Source organism: Pleurodeles waltl, chromosome 9 (assembly GCF_031143425.1).
Source record: "Pleurodeles waltl isolate 20211129_DDA chromosome 9, aPleWal1.hap1.20221129, whole genome shotgun sequence".
NCBI classification, from domain to species: Eukaryota; Metazoa; Chordata; class Amphibia; order Caudata; family Salamandridae; genus Pleurodeles; species Pleurodeles waltl.
In genome coordinates this window covers 428,919,292-428,942,494 of record NC_090448.1, presented here as the reverse complement: position 1 = coordinate 428,942,494, position 23,203 = coordinate 428,919,292, and the positions used below count along the sequence as shown (strand labels likewise).

Genomic DNA, 23,203 nt, shown 5'->3' with positions numbered 1-23,203 from the left:
AATATACATGTCCTCAATATTCTTGACACAATATTTTGTCCAACCGATATTTTGGACTAAAAATTTTGTCCAAACACAGAGAACATGTGAGGTGCTGCGTACTTATGGTGATTTCCCCTGGAGTGGGCCAGGGCCTGGGGGTCGGCACAAGGTTTATTTTGCTCTTTTAACAAGGGGGTATGTGGTGTCCCCACCTCAGGCTCACTCCTGCCACCAGGAACCCCGTTTTCCTGGGACATGAAGCATGAAGAAACCCAAGGCCCTGGACCCCATCCCTGGGCCCCGTTGTGCAGATAAGAGTAGGGAGTGCCCCAGCACCCATCACAAGGATGGTGGGTTTGCCCCTGCTCCCTGTGCCCGTGTCCAGGAGAATTGTGATGACCACTGATATGGCACTCTGACAGCATGGAGAGGGCCGGTAGAGAGCGCATGCCAGCTTCTGTGTCTGCTCTCAGCAGTGCCAAATGGGGAGCCGGCTTGACAGCACTGGAATGGGCTCCCCACACTGCCTCAATGAAAACCAATACTAGAGGGCAGGAGGTACTGGCACCCCCACCAGAAAAGGAAAATCCACAAAAGAAAAGCTGTATAGCTCTTCCAAGCACAGCAGGACAACTGCTAATAAAATATTCACTGTTTCCCGGCTGGGTGCACCCCATAATGCCCCAGGAGAAGCTAATTTGCATATTGGTCCCAGGAGGGAAGGGGCACAACCAAGGAGGGAAAGATGTGTTGTGGGAGCTGCAGGAGCTCCCAGCCCCAGAGAGGAATTTGATAACTGATCCTATGTTTCTGAGGTGCTAAAATGTATGCCACCTATATTTTCACTATTGTTTCAAACACTTCCAAGGCTAGAGATTCTGCTCTTCAACTGGGAGTGCAGAACCCCCCAGGAGCTCCTTTTGTGGCTGTATTTTATGTGGCTTGAATGTGTATAAAAAAAGAAAGACCCATAATATGTTTATTTTCACAATTTTATCAACCGTTTATGGTGACAGTGATCGTTGATCAGTGTTGAAATGCTTATTTATATATTAACGTTGCCATTTATACATGATTATGGTGAAATTATGGTGGTTTCGACATGTGGTTTACTTGTCTTATAAGGCAGGTGCACCTTTCACAAAGCCAACAGGCTTGACTTATGTTGTGATGGCCCTTGATAAAGCCAATAGGCCTGTTTTATTTAAAGTGATGCCCCCTCATACTGTGATGTCTATCTGGTGTAGGTAGGGGGTTACTGTGATTCTGGGAGTAATGGCCCTCTAAGGGTCAAATGTGATTGCAGAATTCCATGTAATGTATATTTCAGTAAGTCCTATTTATATATTTGTAAATCAATGTGTAGTATTTAGTAGAGTGTGTGTAATAAATCTGATTTTCCTTTTTGAATGAAAAAGCACTGACTAAACAATAATTTATTTATCAGCAGTTTTATAACAGCACCAACTCAAATCTAAGGTTTTGGAGCACTTTACATGAGCACCAGTTACATTACACAAGAACACATTCATGTTTTTGTTAGGCACTGGGAGATTAAGTGATTTGCCCAGAATCACAGGATGCTGAGTGGGCACAGAGACTCAACCTTGTCCCCTAAAATGGTGATTACTACTCCACGCCACCTCACCTGAGTAGGCCTTGGACTGCTCTGCTTTGCTAACCCTGAGAGAGTCAAGCTCTACAGTGGGGTGCTTGGTTCCAAGTAAGGTGAATTTGTGGACCTATCACTTGCAAAGGCCTACGATCATGCATAACTAATAACTCAATTTCCTACAGTTATACTGTATTGCATTAGAAAAAGCCTAAAGTAAAAATTAATAGGTAACTAAATGAATGGGCAATGATTGCTAAACACAGTTGGCTACAAAGGCAAGGACTGGCTGATGGCTTTAAACTACAGGAGACTTTGGTGGAAATATGCAGGACTGATCTGTTGAGTTGTGAGTTAAGATTACTGATTTTACATTATTAACCTGAACACGGTGGATCACAACTGGGAACAACACAAACTTGAAACTCACACATTCAGATTAAGACCCACGTGTAGGAGTCAGTGTGTGGAGTCACAGGATTGGAACAGTGAATGTAAATATCTTGTGTTCCAATATATGGTGGCCACTTCAGTCCATATGACCACAAACACTGTACTTACTGTACTAGGCTTTTCACTGGGTGATAAGGCAGTTCAATAGCAGGAAAACAAGACTACAACACCCACAATGTACTACATGAAAATGATGGGCGGAGGCGTTGCAGTTTCCCTGCAACACTTGACAATCTTGGACATCTCACACTACCAGTGCACCCCTTTCCACAATGGTAATTAAAGCAGCCTAGTCAAGCCGATTAAAGTAATATGTACACTGTAATCATAAAGAGGAAAAGCCAGAGAAAAAGGATGCAGAATGCGTGTTCTGCTGTTTTTCACCCCCTTGCACTCTATAGACTACCAAGAAATTAGGGTTGATGACAGACCATATGCAGTGACAATATACTGCATCCCTCTGTCTGGTCCCAGTGCTTCACTAACAGGCAGCTGAGATAAAATGGAGCTAGACTACTAAAAAAATGTTTTCCAGGAGGTGGGGGATGGAGGGACTAAGTTTGAAGACAAATTACTTTATTGTGATTACCCTTTCCGAAATCTCATTATGTGGAAAAGATATATAAGCAATGTGATCCTGATATGGTGAGGTTCCATAGCTTCCAGTCAAAAGTATGACACAGTGTAACTTGTGGGAACTCTCACCACACCTGCATCACCCAACAGAAGACAAAACCCGGGTCCCAGTGAAGACTTGTGATCCGTGAACTCTGTTCCAGAATTCAAAAGCACCGCTTGGACACCTCTTGAATGGAGATGCTACCCAAGGCTCTCTGAATTAGGTAGACAAAATAAGGGCTTTCAATCTTTCTGCTTAACCCATCTCTTGCCCCCGAACAAGCCAATCCCCTGGAAAGAATATATCACGTCATCCTCAAAATAACTCCTAATCCATACCAATTCACAGTAAACATATTTTAGGAAATTTTCCTTTTTCTGTTGATCCAAAGATTCCATTTTTTCTCTTTATGTGTACATAATGGTTATTGTAGATATTGGGTTCTGCCTTTGTACAACTGTTGTTTCACCTGTATACTTAATTTGTGTAATTTTCTCCTCACAAAAAAATGAATCAAGACAAAATATTGTTAAATTTGTCAACTAAACAATTTCTTGTTTTATGTACATCTCAGAGCACTTAGTGTTCATGCAAATAACCAAATGACATACAAGATTGGGAAACTTCTTTATAGTAAAGGCCACAGCTATACCATGTAATCTTTTGAACAATTTCTCTTCAGCATATAGTTTTGGAGATCCTGTACATTTCTTTTTCACTGACAGGGGGACATACACAAAACATAAAGTTTCCAACATCTTCCACACAGGATAGTTAACAACCATAGGTTCCTGCCCATAAAAATCTAGGTTCTCAAACAGTGCTTGTGGTTGTATTTTGTGAACATCCTCAGCCTAGCTGTCCTATTTTGCTTACTTGCAAATAAAAGCATATTTTTCTTAGAGTTGATAGTTGTGACGAGACATGGGAGTGCTGTGTAATGTCTTGAGGCCTTATTGGGCCCATGTTGATTAGCCATTATTTTAAATTTTATGCGTTTTAGCTGACATCACTTTAATTCCAAGAATATATTGTACATGTTGCTTGTTTTAGTTAGCCTTTCTCAACATGAAATCTGTACACTCTGTTCAAGGGTAGGAACACAGAACAAGATATCCAAGTGCTTGTGTTGCGCATTCGGATTCAGCTTCTTACATCTAGACATATCACTGCATCAGAGATGTGCCTCTAACATAGGGTGGTTTGATTATATGAACTGTGCAGTGCCCCAGAGGAGCTCTCAGGCCACTATTGTCCTGGAATGAATGCTGTGTTTGACAAGCAGCTCTGCTGATACTGATCTTTCATCTTGCAGAGAAAGATTGCCAACTTCACTCTGGACCAGCACCCTAGCTCAGCTCTCCAGGTATGGAGGTCTCAGGCTATCCTCCTATGTCAGGTACTGGCAGAGGGTAAACCTGCTATGATCTCAGACTGTAGACAGTGCTAGGAAGGAAGATATAGATCTAAGATCACCATGGTTGTACTGTCTATTATTTTCACCATGTTAATAATGCTGGTTACAATGCTTTGTTTTATCTGCCTAATTATCACAGCTCATTACCCGTATGTAAAACTTTATTCATATCTTTCTAGTGTTTACCTAGGGCATGTATGAGTAAAACCATGAAAGGAGTAAGATCTGTTTCCACGACTTCCTTGTGAGTTAAAATGTCATGTTCAAGGTTGCTGTAATCATCTGTTATACTGGGAAGGTTGGGGTTTACAGTGAGGCACTGTGAGCAACCAAGGAATTGGGTTGACAGCTCATGATGGTGCAGACGGACTCAGTCATCTTGTCCTATAGTTCTGCCACCCTAATACACAGTCCTACATTTTAGTGGGAACCGGATAACAGTGTATTTGTGTGATTAAATGTCATGCTGTAATCGGGTTCTGACACACAACCAACATAATTAAGCACTGTATTAATTATTCAGTTTGCTACTCTGGCAGAGTGCCTATAGTAAATAACCTGGTTTTCCACTGGAGTACAGTAGTAGTAGTGGCCTCAGGCATCAGTGTTAAATGACAGTATCCAGCACAGAGCCTGTCCAAAGGCACCAAGAAAAGGCTCCACATTTGCTCACCCCAGAACCAAGTTTGCAGCTGATAGTCTAGTGAATGCAAATAAGGAGACAAAGATTACATGATCAGTTGGACCTCCATATCCACTGGGTCTTACATTTTCTACAACAAAACAGCAAGCTCCTGCCTTCTTCCAAGACATAATTATTATGCAATCCTCCAAAGGTCTAGGAAATAGTTTTTGATTGAAGATGCAGCTCAATATTATTCCTGAATTTTCTATTCTACATGGACGGAATAGCTCAGTCTCTCCTTAGTAGACAGCTCAGTGCTTAATTTGAGCCAGTGATTGGAGGCCCATCAGCACTCATTTTTGGGGACTGGCACTTATTTGTCCTCAAAAGACTGATCCTGAGCAAGAGAAAGAAACACATAAAAGGGGGAGAAGAAAGGAAGAGAAGGAAGAGAAGGACTGAAAAACAGAGGTAAAGCGAGAAAGCAGGAATGAAAATGAATCTGCGAGAATGAAATAAAGAGGCAGGCAGTGTCTGGTGGTGAACTAAAAAGGCATGAGGTGGAATGCAGACTGTGCAGCCTTGGTGTTCGGTATCCCAGCTTTCAATAGCGCTGACTGTGGGCTTCTGAACAAATCTTTGGACCCCGACACATATTCTTTTACAAATTAAGCACAGAGACAGCAAGGGATACCAAAACATCTCTAGATTCATGTCAAATGCTTAACTAAGCCACCTGCATGGATCAAACTGAAAGCACTGACAGACTCTTGGAGACAGGATGGCAGGGCTCTGGATGATGATAAACTGTAGGGCTATTCTCTCCCTTCGCAGCCCAGTAAGAGTCTAAGGGTGGAAAATGTGTGAGAAATTCATGAAGAGAGTGTGCAACACTGCAGCAACTACAGACAACTGTGACTAAATCAAGATACTTGATGAATAAAGCCAATCCACCCAAACAATTGTTTAAATCCCATCAAGCTGACAGAATTGCTACTAGCTAGATATGTTTATATTAATTATTGTACTCTAAATTTCTTTTGTACCTCCAGCGCTATCATTTAAGAATGTATTACTTGTTAATTTCACTGTTCAAGTGATTGCAGATGCTGTATTTGAGGCGAAAAGATGGGTATTAACTCTTATGGTCTGACCAGTGCTTAATTTGTGCTAGTTGTTTCCGGTGCGGAGCACCAGCACTTACTTCTGAGGGCTGGCGCTTAGTTTTCTGTCTCAAGCATTTCATGCAAGCAAAAGACATGTGGGAAAATGAGGAAGAGAAAAACGAAAAAGCGTCAAAAAGGGGAAAAGCAGGAAGCTGCAAGAGTAAGCTGAAGGGGCAGGGAGTGGATGTAAATGGATTGAAGACGCCCGAGGTGGCTTCAGGATTACGCTGCCTCAGCATTATGTGCTTGCACTTTTCATTGCATTAGCCGCGTGTTTAAGAGGAGAGCTTCGAGCACCGGCACCTTTTTATTTACAAATTAAGCACTATGTCTGTCTGTGGATTGGCAAGTTGGGCAGTCCTATCACTCAATGCCAATAAGTCCTTGTTTTAAGTCCAGGGCTTTCAGTGAACAAAATGTTACCTCCACTTTGTCACACAGTGTAAAAAGACTAGAATGTATGGATTTAAATAAAACGGAATCCAAAAGACTAGAAACATGGTTGATGCTGTCCTGTTGGCATGGATTTAGCAGGAAACTCGAATTGAGAGTCCCCACTCAAGAAAGGTTAGGGATACAGTCTGGTCCCAAATTGGAGGAATTTCAAGATTTCAGTATTTCAAATGTAGGCAGCTTTGAACTACAATCTGATTAGCTTTCGGAAGAGAATGGCTCTTGGCCCTCTGGTTTCAGTTTGAAAAAAAGAGCCATCTTTGTTCCCTTGACAAGATGTCAAAAAACTGCAACAGAATGACTTGGACAATTTACGCTTTGCTGTCTTCTTTACTTTGTGAGACAATTTACGATGGGGCTTCACCAGTACTGAGGACGGTATTGAGGGAACAGGTAACTCTCTGGTACAGTTGTGGTGTTTTAGGAATTTGATGGTATGTATTCAGCTATTTCTAGCGAGATGCGGAGCTCAATTCTGAATAAGGCCACAGGAAAGGGAGTGATTGAAAGCCTGACACCCTTCTCTTGGACAATTTGTCTGGAGTCTAATTAACAACCAGTCCAACTGCAGCTATATTTAAGGCTTAGTCAAACCGGGTACCAACCCCTGGACTATGGAAAGTGGATTTTGAAAAAAACAGGTGGTTGAGTACCAAGGGAAAAAGTACAATGTTTTAGACTCTTAGGGAGCTGCATAAGGCCCAAACGTTTCCCAACTAGCAGCCAGGGTCTCCACAACAAAGGGTGCTGCCTTCGGAATGGTCCTAACAAGCATCGCTTACTTCAAAGTATTACCCAATGCTTCAAGGTGAGTTTCACTGCCTCCCACAGAATGAATCGGATGAATCTCATCACACTGCCCAGTTCTCAACTATGTAATCTCAGCAGAGACTGGTCAGAAAGACATCAGATGATAATTTCTTTGGCAGGTGTCGGCTTGAGGGTCAGCTGCTACAGAGGTACATTCTTTGAGACCTGGCTTGAATAGATAAGGCCAGCGATTCAGAAATGCTGTTCAAGCCCTGTGCTCTCGCATCTGGATGGTGGCAATACCCCGCACCAGAGCCTGACAGTCTTCACACTGGCCCTCCTCTTAAGGAGACCCTACATGCTACAGTTACACTCAACAAGGAACAGATTAAATACAGCCACATCGCTCTCACCCTTATAGACCTCCAATGGCTCCCCTGGTGAACCACCATCACAGGGCAAACAATTGCATCACCTACTAAATCATTACTGTAGGCAACTCCACTAAGCTGGCTCACAAGCTCACCACTTCCTTTGACTATCTATGCGTGCTCACACACACGTCAAGATGCCATAAGACTGAAGACAAAGAAGTGGAAAAAACAAGGCAACAAGCCTTCTCTATTTATGTACCCACTATCAGGCAAGGCATCCCTGTATCCATCAGGCACCTGCTCAAGTCAATGAAAACAGCCGAAGAATTGTATCTTTAAAGAGAACTATATCGTGACAAATTAACAGTCCACTTAAACTCTCAGAAACTAGCTTTCCCTCAAATTACTCAGTGACTATCTTTGTCTATGAGCCTGTATAGTGCTCTTCTACCATTTGTCTAAATTTGTAGTCTACAAAAACCACAGGTATAGAGATACAAGTTCAGTAGTAAAAAGAAACATAAGCATATAAAAAAAACATCGAAATAGATATATGGAACAGTTCCCAAAACACAAAAAACCCACAATCTAAGAAAAGTTCAAGGTATGTCGAGTTTACACTGTCAGGTGAACATAAGTGGATATCCAAATAATCACGAATATATAGGCAATATAGGCCTGCACCGCACAAGTTTAAGTAGTTTGTGACATTTTGCTGTCTCCTAAATAGTGACAGTCAGTTGGTACTTATACGACCAAATTTACTACTGTCAGTAAATCATTTAATTTCTTTTCAACATTGGGCAGTGATTAGGGTAGACAACGCTTGCAAGATGAAATATTACAAAAAACACCTGCAAACCAAGGGGCCTAAAAAAGGATTGCCAAAGCTAAGTTTAATGGCAACATAAGATAATTTCAGACTGTACGGACTAAAAGAAACTTAACATAACGGTACATGTGCATTTGTAAAGGGCACATTCATAGCTTGATGCATTTTGTTGCTGAATGACAGATGCTTACTGTCACTCAACTGAATGGTAATCATATTAACAAACTTGACAGGCTGAGTTAGCCGACTCAGATTCGAACAAGTGACCATGATAATACAATACAAATTCCTGGAGGTGATGCATCAGTACACTGAGCCAAAAGACCCAGCTAAAAACAGCTTTCTATGGGTATGTTTTTGTTTAAATGCACTGCAAGCAACAGTTAACTGTAAGTACTTTGGAAGGAGAGCAGTTTAAAGAAAAATACAAAGAAAACATAACATTTATTTCTGAGACAATAACAGACCTGGTCAATGGCCTTTAACTCCAGGATTAAGATAAGAGAAAAATAGCAGAATTTCATATATTTTACCTCCGTGGAACACCATCATCATGTGGTGGTATGATGACAACTTTCACAGTGACTGAGGTACGCAGCAAATCTATCATCTGGTCATGGGTTAAAGTCACCACAGAAACTTTGCAGATTTCAACCAGTCTGCTTCCCTGCCGCAGACCAGCCTGCCAGGCAAAGCCGTAGTCTTCAACTTCAGCTACTGTGCCGTCATATTTCACATGGAACCCGAGCTGGCCCAAGCCATTCCTCCGAAGTGTCATATCAACTGTTTCACAGCCATTGGTCATAACCTGTAAAGAACATCAGGCTAGTCAATATTACTGTTTATAAAACTTACACAATTCATTGAAAATTTGGCCTGAAATGTCATGCTATGCCTGGGAAACAAGCTTAGCCACGCATTGTACACAACGCAGACATTTACCACGCAAGCATAATAACGCTTGCTGGTACGACGACTGCCTTTTTATGTGCCTTAACCCCGCATGTGCGAAACTACACATATGCCTGGTTAAGGCACAGAAAAAGGCAGACACCTCAGGAGAGAACATGGTGAGGTAAGTGGGGCTGGGGCAGAGTTGGGTCTAGGTTTTAGGGGGAGGGGTATTTTTCTTTAACAGGGGCAGGAGTGGGGGGGGGGGTTTCAGGAAGTTTCGTTTTTAGAGCTTACTTAGTAGTTTATTTTTTGGGGGCTGGGGTGAGGGGCTTTTTTTTTTTTTTTTTTTTTTTTTAGGGCTTAGGTTGGGTGACGGGGCAGTTTATTCATTATGGGCAGGGGAAGGTTTAAGGGAGGAGAGGAGGAAGGATCGGGAGAGGACGCTGTGAGGTAAGTGAGTTTGGATATAGTGCTTATCAGCTAGTTTATTTTTTTTAGGGATGGGGGTTGGATTTTTTCTTTTTTTAGGGCTTAAAGGTGGGTGGGGGGTCGGGGTAGTTTAGTTATTAGGGGCGGGGTGGGTAGGCGGGGTAGTTTATGTTTTTAGGGGTTGGTGGGGTCAGGGGAGTTTTATTTTGTAGTGCTTAGTGTGGGTGAGGGGGGGTCGGGACAGTTTACTTATTAGGGGTGGGGGAAGGTTATAGGGCTCAGAGCAGGTTGGGGTGTCTGGGTAGTTTAGGTTTTAGGGGTGGAGGGGCAGGGTAGTTTTTTTTTTTAGGGCTTAGGGTGGGGGGGAATCCGGGTAGTTTAGTTATTAGGGGTGGGGGAGGTTTTAGGGCTCAGGGCGGGTTGGGGTGTCAGGGTAGTTTAGTTTTATGGGGCAGGTGGGGGGGGTCGGGGTAGTTTTTTCTTTAGGGCCTAAGGTGGGTGCGGGGATCGGGTGGTTTAGTTATTAGGGGTGGGGAAGGTTTTTATTGCTCGGGGAGGGTGGGGGTGTCTGGTAGTTTAGTTAGGGGCAGGGGTACAGGGTAGCTTTTTTTCCTTTAGGGCGTGGGGTGTTGTAGTTTATTAGGTGGCAGGGGAAGGTTTAAGAAAGGGCAGGAGGAGGAAGGATTGGGAGAGGACACTGTGAGGTACATGGGTAGTAGTTTTATTTTTTATGGCTTAGGGTGGGTGGGGGGTAGGGATAGTTTACTTATTAGGGGTGAGGAAAGGTTATAGAGCTTAGGGTGGGTGGAGGTGTCAGGGTAGTTTAGGTTTGAGGGGCGGGTGGGGAGGTTGGGTAGTTTATTTTTTAGGGCTTGGGGTGGGGGTTAGGTAGTTTAGTTATTAGGGGTGGGGGAAGGTTTTAGGGCTCAGGGCAGGTGGGGGTGTCGGGTAGTTTAGTTTTTATGGGCAGGGTGAGGGTTTTTTTGGGGCTTAGGGTAGTTTAGTTATTAGGGGTGGGGGTAGTTTAGTGCCGCATGTTGTATGGCTGAACCATGCATGCCGTTTCCACATATGCATTTACTATGCATGCTTTTAAACCGAAAATTGTTGTAAAGGAACGTGTGGAAATGAAGCAGTCGTGGTTCTGACTGCGTTGTTCCGGCATGCGTGGTTCTGTCATACAACAACTATGCCTACCATAAGCAGACTCATCAATGATGCATGTGCCTAATTTGAATGTTCAGTTTATACAAATACAAATGAAGCAAGTCTCAAAGCAGTTAGGAAATCTTATATATATATATATATATATATATATATATATATATATATATGGTAAATGGTGAAGAATCAACCTTTTTCTTTCAAAAGAGGAACGTTTCTGAGAAAGTGTGTTGAACATTTGGTGGGATGTAATTTGTAGCATAGATTGCACAACATATTTTGACTTTTGAAAAACATTCCCTACTCGCCTACAACCTCTACTGGTGATAATCGTGGTCTACCTGGTGTTAGTAGTTAATGCTGTGTCCAACTTTAATAAATGTGTGTATGCAAGACCCATACAGCGAAACGTGACAAAGCTCATTTTAGCTCTGGCTCCACATATATAAGTCAACTGAAGCACCCCAGTCGCACTAGTTACTTGAGAAGGAGAGCTCTCCAATGAAGAAATTAAGTTTCCCCATATGAACAGTTCACTTAGGATGTACGAAAAATAGTTTTTCGAAAAATGTCCCACCTTCAGGTTTTAACCATATCCTGTGTACCCAAACACTAAAAGTTATCTTTTAGGTATACCCTGCGATATTTTTATAATCTGCATTCCTTTTTATTTCCAGTAGGAAATAATTTATCATGAACTCCCTGCAAGTGGTTGAGTCCATCTGAGTGGTATCCACGTACTCTGATGGGGATAACATGAGGCATGTGACACAGAAAAGTGTGTGAGATGTCCTGTCCTATTATCGCAGGTATCTATTTATCTATATATATATATCTATATATATATATAAATATATATATATATATATATATGAAAATGTCACTTACCCAGTGTACATCTGTTTGTGGCATGTTGCGCTGCAGATTCACAAGCTGTGCACTGTTCCTGCCATCTAGTGTTGGGCTCAGAGTGTTACAAGTTGTTTTTCTTCGAAGAAGTCTTTTCGAGTCACGGGACCGAGTGACTCCTCCCTTTCGGCTCCATTGCGCATGGGCGTTGACTCCATCTTAGATTGTTTTCCCCGCATAGGGTGAGGTAGGAGTTGGTAAAATAAGGATACTAAAGATGCCCATGCAATGGAGTAGGTATGTATGTACATAGTTTGTAGTAAAGGAATATTTATTTACATATATACAATTCACATGCAACTAAAATGGCTACAGGCTCCCGGGAGGGCGCATGTGAATCTGCAGCGCAACATGCCACGAACAGATGTACACTGGGTAAGTTACATTTTCCGTTCAATGGCATGTGTAGCTGCAGATACACATGCTGTGCATACACTACAAAGCAGTAATCCTCCCAAAAGCGGTGGTCAGCCTGTAGGAGTTGAAGTTGTTTGAAATAATGTTCTTAATACAGCCTGTCCTACTGTGGCTTGTGTTGCTAACACATCTACACAGTAATGCTTAGTAAATGTATGGGGTGTAGACCAAGTGGCTGCCTTACAAATCTCTGTCATTGGTATATTACCTAGAAAAGCCATTGTGGCACCTTTCTTTCTAGTGGAGTGTGCCCTTGGTGTAATGGGTAATTCTCTTTTAGCTTTAAGGTAACACGTCTGAATGCATTTAACTATCCATCTGGCTATGCCCTGTTTGGATACAGGGTTACCAGCATGGGGTTTTTGGAAAGCTACGAACAATTGTTTTGTTGTACGAAAGGCTTTTGTTCTGACTATGTAATACATTAGCGCTCTTTTTATGTCTAATGTATGCAGTGCCCTTTCTGCTACTGAGTCTGGTTGTGGAAAGAAGACTGGGAGTTCAACTGTTTGGTTTAGATGAAACGGTGATATGACTTTTGGTAAAAATTGTGGATTTGTACGGAGAACCACTTTATGTTTGTGTATTTGTATAAAGGGTTCTTGGATAGTAAACGCCTGTATTTCACTAACTCTTCGTAGTGAAGTGATGGCTATTAGAAAGGCTACTTTCCAAGTCAAGAATTGGATTTGACAAGAATGCATGGGTTCAAATGGTGGACCCATGAGTCATGTAAGTACAATATTAAGATTCCATGAAAGTACTGGTGGTGTTCTTGGAGGTATGATTCTTTTTAGTCCTTCCATAAAGGCTTTAATAACTGGGATTCTGAAAAGCAACTTTGTATGTTTAATCTGCAGATAAGCAGATATTGCAGTGAGATGGATTTTTATGAAAGAAAAAGCTAGATTTGCATTTTATAAGTGTAGTAAATAACTTACAATGTTTTGTATGGAGGCCTCTAGCGGCGTGATTTGATTTGCCTGGCAGTAGAAAACAAACCTTTTCCATTTATTAGCATAACAATGCCTTGTTGTCGGTTTCCTTGCTTGTTTAATGACCTCCATACACTCTTTTGAAAGGTTTAGATATCCAAATTCTAAGACTTCAGGAGGCAGATTGCTAGGTTGAGCGATGCTGGGTTCGGGTGTCTGATCTGTTGTTTGTGTTGTGTTAACAGATCTGGCCTGTTTGGTAGTTTGATGTGCGGTACTACTGAGAAGTCCAACAGTGTGGTGTACCACGGTTGGCGAGCCCACGTTGGTGCTATTAGTATTAGTTTGAGTTTGTTTTGACTCAGTTTGTTGACCAGAAAAGGAATAAGCGGGAGAGGGGGAAAAGCGTAAGAAAATATCCCTGACCAGCTGATCTATAGAGAATTGCCCTTGGACTGAGGGTGTGGGTACCTGGACGCAAAGTTTTGGCATTTTGCGTTTTGTTGCAAACAGATCTATATTTGGTGTCCCCCAGCGGTAGAAGTAATCCTGTAGAATCTGGGGGTGTATTTCCCACTCGTGAGTTTGCTGGTGATCTCGACAGAGATTGTCGGCTAACTGATTGTGAATGCCTGGTATATATTGTGCTATCAGGCAAATGTTGTTGTGAATTGCCCAATGCCAAATTTTTTGTGCTAAGAGACACAGTTGTGACAAGTGTGTCCCTCCCTGTTTGTTTAGATAATACATTGTTGTCATATTGTCTGTTTTGACAAGAATGTGTTTGTGGACTAGAAGGTGCTGAAAGGCTTTTAGTGCTAGAAATACTGCTAGCAGTTCCAAGTGATTTATGTGAAGTTGTTTTTGTTGACTGTCCCATTAATCTTGTATGCTGTGATTGTTGAGGTGGGCTCCCCACCCAATCATGAAGGCGTCTGTTGTGATAATGGCGTGAGGCACTGGTCTTGAAAAGGCCGCCCTTTGTTTAAATTTACAGGGTTCCACCATTGAAGTGAGGAGTGTGTTTGGCCGTCTATCAACACTAGATCTTTGAGTTGACCCTGTGCCTGCGTCCATTGTTTTGCTAGGCACTGTTGTAAGGGCCGCATGTGTTGTCTTGCGTTTGGGACAATAGCTATGCATGAGGACATCATGCCTAGTAGTTTCATCACAAGCCTGACCGTGTATAGTTGGTTTGGCTGCATGCTTGCTCTTACATTTTGAAACGATTGAACTCTTTGTGGGCTTGGAGTGGCAATTGCTTTTTGTGTGTTGAATGTTGCTCCCAAGTATTGCTGTATTTGGGATGGTTGTAAATGAGATTTTTGGTAATTTATAGAAAACCTTTGTTTGTGTAGAGTATCTATTACATATTGCGTGTGAATTTGACATTGTTGTTGAGTGCTGGCTTTTATTAGCCAATCGTCTAGATACGGGAATACGTGCATGTGATGTCTCCTTATATGAGCTGCTACTACAGCTAGGCATTTTGTAAATACCCTGGGTGCTGTTGTTATCCCGAAGGGTAACACCTTGAATTGGTAATGTTTGCCTTGTATTACAAACCTTAGGTATTTCTTGTGAGATGGATGAATGGGTATGTGGAAATACGCATCTTTTAGATCCAGTGTTGCCATCTATTCCCCTAGTTTTAGTAAGGGAACTACGTCCTGAAGTGTTACCATGTGGAAATGATCTGACTGGATGAATAGATTTAACATTCTGAGATCTAGAATAGGCCTTAACGTTTTGTCTTTCTTTGGAATAAGGAAATATAGGGAGTAAACCCCTGTTCCTTTCTGGTAATAAGGTACCAGTTATATGGCTTGTTGTGCTAGTAGTGCTTGGACCTCTATTTGTAATGGGTCTAAGTGTTGTATAGACATTTTGTGTGTTCTTGGGGGGAACATCTGGAGGGAATTTTGTGAATTCTATGCAGTAACCATGTTGGATAATTGATAGAACCCATGTGTCTGTGGTAATGTGTGCCCAATTGTTGTGGTATTTTGTTAATCTCCCCCCCACTGCTGATGTGTGTTGGGGAAGTGTGACATTGAAGTCACTGCTTGCTACTAGGGGTTTGCTTGACAGGCTGAAATTTCCCTCTTCCTCTTGGGAACTGTCCTCTGTAGGAACCACGAAACCCCCCTCTGGTACTGAGACTGATAAGTGGGTTTTGTTTGGGAGGTGGATGGTTCTTAGGGCTGGTGTCTAAACCCTCCCCTAAACTGTGGTTTCCTAAATGTTCTCCTGTATTGAGAGGAGTAGAGCGCGCCCATGGCTTTGGCCATGTCCTTTTTCATTTTTTCTATTGCGGTGTCCACCTCCAGCCCGAATAGCTGGTGTTGATTGAAAGGCATATTCAATACCGCCTGCTGTATCTCTGGTTTAAACCCAGAACTTCGCATCCATGCGTGCCTTCTAATGGTGACTGCTGTATTGACAGTCCGTGCCGCCGTATCAGCAGAGTCTAGTGCAGAGCGGATCTGGTTGTTTGAGATGGCCTGTCCCGCTTCCACCACTTGTTGGGCACGTTTTTGATGCTCTTTCGGTAGATGTTGGATAATGTCCTGCATCTCGTCCCAATGTGCTCTGCCGTAGCGGGCAAGGAGGGCTTGTTAGTTGGCAATACGCCACTATTTGGCCACTTGTGATGCCACTCTTTTCCCTGCTGCGTCGAACTTACGGCTTTCCTTATCAGGGGGTGGCGCATCCCCTGATGACTGAATTTGCCCATTTTCTTGCAGCCCCCACTACAACGGAGTCCGGAGGGAGCTGTTGTGTAATAAACACAGGGTCTGACAGGGGCGGTTTATATTTTTTCTCGACCCTTGGCGTGATGGCTCTCCCTTTTACTGGTTCTTGGAAAACCTGTTGTGCATGTTTAAGCATGCCCGGTAACATTGGCAGGCTTTGGTACGATGCATGCGTGGATGCCAGAGTGTTAAATAGGAAGTCTTAGGCAATATTTTGGCCTTTTTCGGTGCAGATGTCATTTGGTCATCGCGTTTTCTTTGGGTCGAGCCATGGCCTTCCGGCAGTGGCGTTCCCGAGCCCTTTTGTTTTTTTATCTGTCCTTGGGTGTGGGACAGGGCAGGTGTACTCACTTTTTGCGCCGCCGTCCATGGCCGATCCCCGGAGTCATCCAAGTCCGAACCCTGAATGGATATTCTAGTTTCTTCTTCCTCGACGTTGAGGTGTTGTGTCGGCTTTGACGCCATCTGTAACCGTCTTGCGCGTCTATCTCTGAGGGTCTTCTTGGATCGAAACGCTTTGCAGGCCTCACAAGTATCCTCTCTGTGTTCGGGTGATAAACACAGGTTACAGACCCGATGCTGGTCTGTATAAGGATACTTGGCGTGACACGTCAGACAGAAACGGAAGGGGGTCCGGTCCATGAGTCTTCGACGACGGGCGTTGTCGGGCCGACCAGGCCTTGGTTAATTGCAGAAGCCCCGAAGGGCCGCCGAAGCGGTCTTGTTGTCGGTGCCGATGTATTGATACTAAACCGGTCCCGAACGCAAACAATACCGACAGGTTTTGATGATTTTCTAAGGTTTCCCGATTCGAATTACGGAGCGAAGAGGAACATGTCCGAACCCGATGGCGGAAAGAAAACAATCTAAGATGGAGTCGACGCCCATGCGCAATGGAGCCGAAAGGGAGGAGTCACTCTGTCCTGTGACTCGAAAAGACTTCTTCGAAGAAAAACAACTAACAGTCCGGGCCCAACACTAGATGGCAGGAACAGTGCACAGCATGTGTATCTGCAGCTACACATGCCATTGAATATATATATATATATATATATATATATATATATATATATATATATATATATTTACACAGCTAGCAAAAGTGTAACTACAGATATTAACCCACGCACCTTAGATGTGAGAATGCTAGGTTATGTGCCAGAGAAAGGGGCTCTCCTAAATTAAAAAAATCCCAAGGGTCATGTAGAGGTCTAAAAAAGTTGTTCTTTTGGGGAAGCAGTGTCAAAGAAAACTGAGAAGGTGATGTCCGAAGTTACATTTGAGGACAATTCGACACAACAAGAAGGAAACTACTGTTCCATGTTCGCAGTGCACATACCCAGGGTTTCTGTCAGGGAAAATAGTATGTAATAGGGAGAGGTACGCAACATGGATTATGTTGCATTGGATTAGTTTAAATCAAGAATTTACTCTCTGTTAGTCCATTCTGCCAATGTGATGGGAAAGTCACATTTCTGGAGCCATGTGTCCTCGATCTTTGGGGAGTGTTGTGGCATGTCAACTCAGAAGGCTCGGTATAGGTGAGTAATGAGTCTTCGACCTCCCATCATCGCCAGTAGAGTGATAAGTTTCTGAGTGGGTTCTGGGACCTCAGGGAACCCTGGCCAGATGCCTCGTGCTGTGGCAGTGATTTGGCGTATTAAAGGAACTGCCCACATCCCAAATTAAATGTGTCAGTTGCAGTCGTGTTATGTACCGAAGCGACCTGTCGGGTACAGATCAACTAGTGTGGCACCACCCTCATCCTGCCATCAGTCTATGGCCATCAACCATGCTATTTGCGTGAATGGCAAGATTGTCCATATTTCCAAATTCGGTGCAAAAGGCATTCTACAGAGCACTCCCCACCCTGCCTGCTCCCAGAGTCTGCATACCAATCTGATCAGGCATATTCTCGGGTGTCTCAGTACCGCATAGTAGTAAAGCCCCCAGGTTGTGGTCACTGTACATGAACGATAGTAGGGATAGCTCCCAACTTGGGTCGTATCAAACCAGTGCACAGTGTTGGAGGTGTGACACAAAGTAGTACATCTCTAGGTCTGGTAACTCCATGCCACCTCTGTTCCATTCCAATTTAAGAGTGGCCACACTCATGCTAGGTCTCCTTCCAGCTCTGAGCAGATCGAGCAAGAGGAGGTCCATTACCTGGCAAAAACCTTGGGTAATCTCAGACATAGTGCCATGAACATCAAGGGAGCACTAACACCTTTATCTATAGAGTATTGCAAAATTAAATGTGCGGGCGGAGGTTGGCGAGTGTTTAGCCCATATTTAGTGTGTGGCACTGGTGAATGCAATATGCATGCCTACGTAACGCGTGGCATCTGTCTTCTAGGGGAGGCCTGCCGCAGGGAGCTCAAGCTCCATCCCCTTCAGCTGCCCCACTAGGAATAATGCCTACTTCGAGCAATTCACAAGTGATCCCAAGAGCTCTCCGAACTCACTGAGCACATGCAACATAATCAAAGCCGATATGTCCGGTTGGCACAAGTATACCATAGGGTCATCCACATATGACACTACATGCGTTGCCAGAACCACTTGGAACCCCAGTCGTGCAACACTTGTCGTAGTCTACATGCCACCAGCTCCATCGCCAGGACGATTAGGGGCGAACAAGGGGCAGCCCTTTTGGGAACCTCGCTGTAAGTGAAACTCCTCTGATACTATGCGACCCATTCAGACGCTTACCATCGGTTCTGTGTACAGGTAATTCAACCCAGGCGGTGTATTTGGGGCCCACTCCCATTCTAGTGAATACCCGGCCTCATGTAGGCCCAGCAGACAGGGTTGAACAACTTTTCATATCCAAAAAAGATAGGGTATATTGCTCACGATCTAAACAGGATGAGGAAGGTATACGAGTTGACAACAGCATAGCCTTGAAATAATGCTATTAGCAGGCTTTTGTTTGTCTATTATTCATCAAGTAGTTAACCAAAAAAAGATACTGAATTTACTGAGCACTGTGTACTACATTAAAGAAACTGCTTTGATTTAATTCTTCCATACACTTTCAGTATCCTAAGCTACACATTAGACATCACCAGCTTTATCAACAGGAACAGATAAATAGAACTTTTAATGTCATGACAAGTCCTGATTCTTTTTTTATTAAAGAGATGGGCCGTTCCTAGAGATGTGACCACAAACAACTTCAGTATCCAAGGACTGCTGACCAAAACCATTACCAGGAATTTGGCTGGAGGGTCCTCTTACCTACAATCAAGCAGGTACACTGCTGCCAGCAATCCTTGCGAACAGATTTGATCAGCGCTTGATTTACCTTAAGCTTCAACAACCTTCATGAAGGATTTAGCAAAGACTTAATGATTCATGGGGTGATTTAGTATTTTGGCATGGGAACCTTTAGAACAGTGAATAAATAGTATGATACTAGAAAGTTTTCCTTGTACGTCATGATTCCACATCTCATTGATCTACTCTTGTTAACAATGGGGTAAGAATGGAAGTCTTGTAAGTGTTTGAGACAGAGGGCATATTTTGAAATTCTATGTAAGGACTGGAGGCTTTGGATTATACATAACCTTTCTTGACTTCAAGCAGCTCATCAGCCCATTAACTGCTATTGAAGCATCCAAAAACCATCTGAGACCACATATTCCATGAGTCCAAACATAAAGAACAGTCCACCAGTGATGGATCATCCTCTCCACGTAAGACATCACGTAAAGCAGTCCACAAGGAAAAGCACTTCCTCATTCATCGCTGCGCAGCAGCTAGATAACTGCTTTTCCTCATGAGGTTTAACCATGAGAGACGTGTGTTATAATTTACAACTTTGTTTTGGTTTTACTAGGGTCAATGTTTCTAAAGCAGAGCACTTTAGTTGATTTTTCAATCCTTGCTATCAAAGTGACTTTGACCTAAGACTTGCCAATACCATACAGCCTTATGTTTGTGTCTACACAAGAGTTTAGCTTTAAGGCTGCTCTCTTTAGGCACGTTTGCCACAGGAGTGTTTTCCTCTCCACTGATCGTCAATGCGATTGTGGGGCCTGTGCTGTTTAGTGACACACACATGTCACTAGAGAGTGAGAGTAGGTACACCTCTCCAGAGCGGCGTGTCTCACAATCAGGCAACTCTTTGTCTCCACAGAATGGCAGAGATGTAGCAGGATCTGTGTACGTTTTGACCAGTCCCTGCAGGGTTATGTGTTTGTTCCTTTACGTTTGAGCATTTTCCCTTACTAAGCCCTGACGGTCTTGTTAAGGAGTCTATTAGATACTATCCTAAACAGCATTTGGGCAGAATATCCAAGCACGTGGCCAGTGTAGGCACAACTTATGTTGTGTGCGGAGGATTAACCCAGCAAAAGCCCTGTGATCAGACTTTTATAATTATATTTAGTCCAGGTATTTGGTACCAGTGAACATATTTTCTACGTGACACCTAAACACTATGGCATATGCTAGAGGGGAAATTGAGTATTAGGACGTGGAGTCACCAGTAAGTTCTCTAGATGAGGAGTTTGCAGCAGACATATTCCTTCAAAGGGCAGTGTCTAGTGCCCTGGGGCCCTCCACTAAACCTACAGCTAGCTTCTAATTGTGCTATAAAACCCCCACTGGGGCAAAGTTGGGCACTCATGTGACATGTGGAGCCTCCAATGATTGCAATAAACCAGGGGAAAATGAAGGTCAAAAGGCCTGCAAGATCTCCTCCCTTTGACAGGCATTTTTAAAATGGCAAAGCAGTCCTTAGGAGGCACCAGGTTGAATTAGATCCTAACCATACCCTTACAGAGGCTGTCCCAATGTCGTAGCTGGACTCTCACTCCAAAGCGAGACTGCTGGTGTAGGGACAACAGCACTTTTGTTTGTAGGCAACTGAGTAACTCCTACAACAAGTCGCAACTTGCCGGCCCAACCCTTCTGGCTCACAAGCAGTACCTCACCAAAACTCAGAAAACAAAGGTGATTTCTGGCAGCCTTACGCATGAACTCTAGATGAGACATCTCAGGGAAGTCATGGTGGAAAAGAAGTTACCCTTTTCCCTCGTAAGCAAAAAGTCTCAGTCACACACAGGCAATAAAGGAGTTTTCAATAAGTTTATTGAAATTACTGCAATCTACAATAAAATTAATGTGCTGCAATGATTAGGATAATAAACAGGAATAAAAGCAAAATTGTGAAGATGAGTGTTGTGAATATAAAAAAAAAACCTCACCATCTTAAAAACATGAGATATCAAATTCCAAGCAAAAATAACCTAATCTCTAACCTAATGAGAGCTAGGTATGATAAACCTAATCTGCCAGTACCATGTCCATGAGAAGTGCCCCCCAACCCTAGTTACCTTGGAATGAGGACTCTAGGTCAGACTCTGTGGTGACACAAAGGCTGAGTTCTGCAACAAGGTGACGTGCAGTGTAGATGGCACCTGGAACCCCTCTAGTGATTTTGTCCATGTGAGATGTATTTATACAGATCATGTAGGTTGCCTGATGCAGGTTAGTTCCTAAACAACTGCTAAGGAGGCAGACTTGTGGTGGCAATTACATAAACAATCCCCAACAAGTGCATCATATGTTCCTATCACATATGAGTGAGAAAGGGACATGATGACAATACCTTTGTACATCACTGATCATGACGCTGATACTGCCGCCTTTTCAGAATTGGCATTGATAATGCAAATCAAACCATTTTTTAAAAATATAAACAATGGCAGTCAGCTAAAGGAAATAAAATAAATGGAATAAAACAGAGTAAGCTAAGTAGGTAAAAAGTCACTAGGTGACGGGGCACGGGTGCAGGCCAAAGGCTAAGCTACACTCAACTGGTCGAACCTTCTACCAAGCCTTCCAGAGGGCACAATTCAAGAAATCACAGTGTAAAGCTTTGTTTTTTCCCCTCACACAAGGTGCTAGCAGCTGCCATGGCGGCAAAGAAGCAGAAAAAGGTCAGGCATCAGTTCTTCCCAACTAAAGGTAGGGGGGAAGGATGACAGGTTTCTTCCACAACACTGGGTGTTGCAAGGTATAAAGGACTTTTTAAATATTATTTTTTGGAACCCCAACAGAGTAGAAGAGCCCGTTGTTTTGTATTCTCACAGATGGAAAAGGCCACAATAGATCAAGAAATTCAGTCTATTAGAGTGTAACAGAGGAGGATCAGACCTCTGAGTCCCAATCAGCTCCTCACTGCTAACTGTTTAAATTGGTTTACCGGGCGACAACTGCAAGGTGTGTTTGTTGGATTCTGAATGAAGTAAGCAATGATGTCCCCATCTTTGGGGCGAACTCTGCCAGAGGTGCTCTGGCTTACCTAGGTGCATACTCTGGGTGCCCCATCTCAAGGAAATATTTGAAGGCGGTGGGACTGGACTTCAAAGCCCACCTTTAGGAAATGCAGTTTCAAACTTTTGATGGTAGTAGCACCACTGGTGGTCAAACAAGCTTTTTATTTGCATAATCTGAAGCCTCCAGTCCGGAGACAGAATACAAAATTTCCTAGCTATCTTAAAGGAAAGTTTCAAATCTATAAACGACAAGGAGGACCAGATTATCTTTCCATGTGGATCACCAATACTCAGTTTTTTTCCCCTCTCAATTTGGTGGGCGGAACCTATTTTTTCCATTTTTACTTGTGTGAACTGTGTTATGTTCTGGGGCAGAGCTTGCCCGGCCTGAAGATGGCTGCCATTTAGGCAAGTTCCTTGGTCTGTATATGATCTTGCATAACCTGGTGCTTTGCATCACTGAGTTTCTGCCACAGCCAACAACTTGCCACCCTATGTGGTCTGTGGCAACGCCGGGCCGAAATTGTGCTGGAAAATGCTGCAGGCGGTCCCCATGAATGCCAATCAGCGGTGACCACAAGGCCAGGCTGGTGTGATGGCCGTGCGGGCTCCTCAATGAGGGGTAAGCACCATACCAGGCATGATGGCTAAGTCTCCAGGGCCTTGTTGGCAGTGAGGGGCCCGATCCACTACTGTCTAAAGTGATGTGAGGGGGACACAGCCTGTGTCCATTACAGGAGCGACTGATGGCCTGCATCCAGGGCTGCATGTCAGCATGCGTAGGATAGCCAGACTCGGAGAGGAAGGGAGGCCTGTATGCAGCGTTTGAGGCTGGAGTGATCCTGTGTGCCGCATCAGCACTGGTGTGGATTAATACTGCCCTGTGGACAGTGCAGGCCTGCTGAGAGCACTGCAGCATGCTGTGGGGTGGCCCAGGGTCCCCCCGAGGAGGAGCATCATCAATTTGATGCTCTAGGGCCGTAGACTGAGTGGCAGGGGGCAGCCGGCCACAGCGGGAACAGTGTGGCCACAGGGGTGGCCTATTCCGCCAGAGACCTGCAGGGGTGAGTAGCCACATGGTGCAGCAGATCCGTGCAGAGATGGTAGAGCTGATACACTCATGCCGTGC

At 43.6% G+C, this 23,203-nt stretch overlaps 1 protein-coding gene across 4 annotated transcripts in view; it reads right to left on the bottom strand.

The window, feature by feature from the left end:
- Window positions 1–23,203, bottom strand: part of SIPA1L3 (signal induced proliferation associated 1 like 3) — a 635,337-nt gene that overhangs the window by 247,049 nt on the left and 365,085 nt on the right. For all 4 annotated transcript variants that reach the window (XM_069207242.1, XM_069207245.1, XM_069207243.1 and 1 more), the window contains exon 10: window positions 8,817–9,091. In XM_069207242.1, coding sequence (XP_069063343.1) covers window positions 8,817–9,091 — 275 coding nt within the window. The remainder of the gene's footprint in view (window positions 1–8,816; window positions 9,092–23,203) is intronic.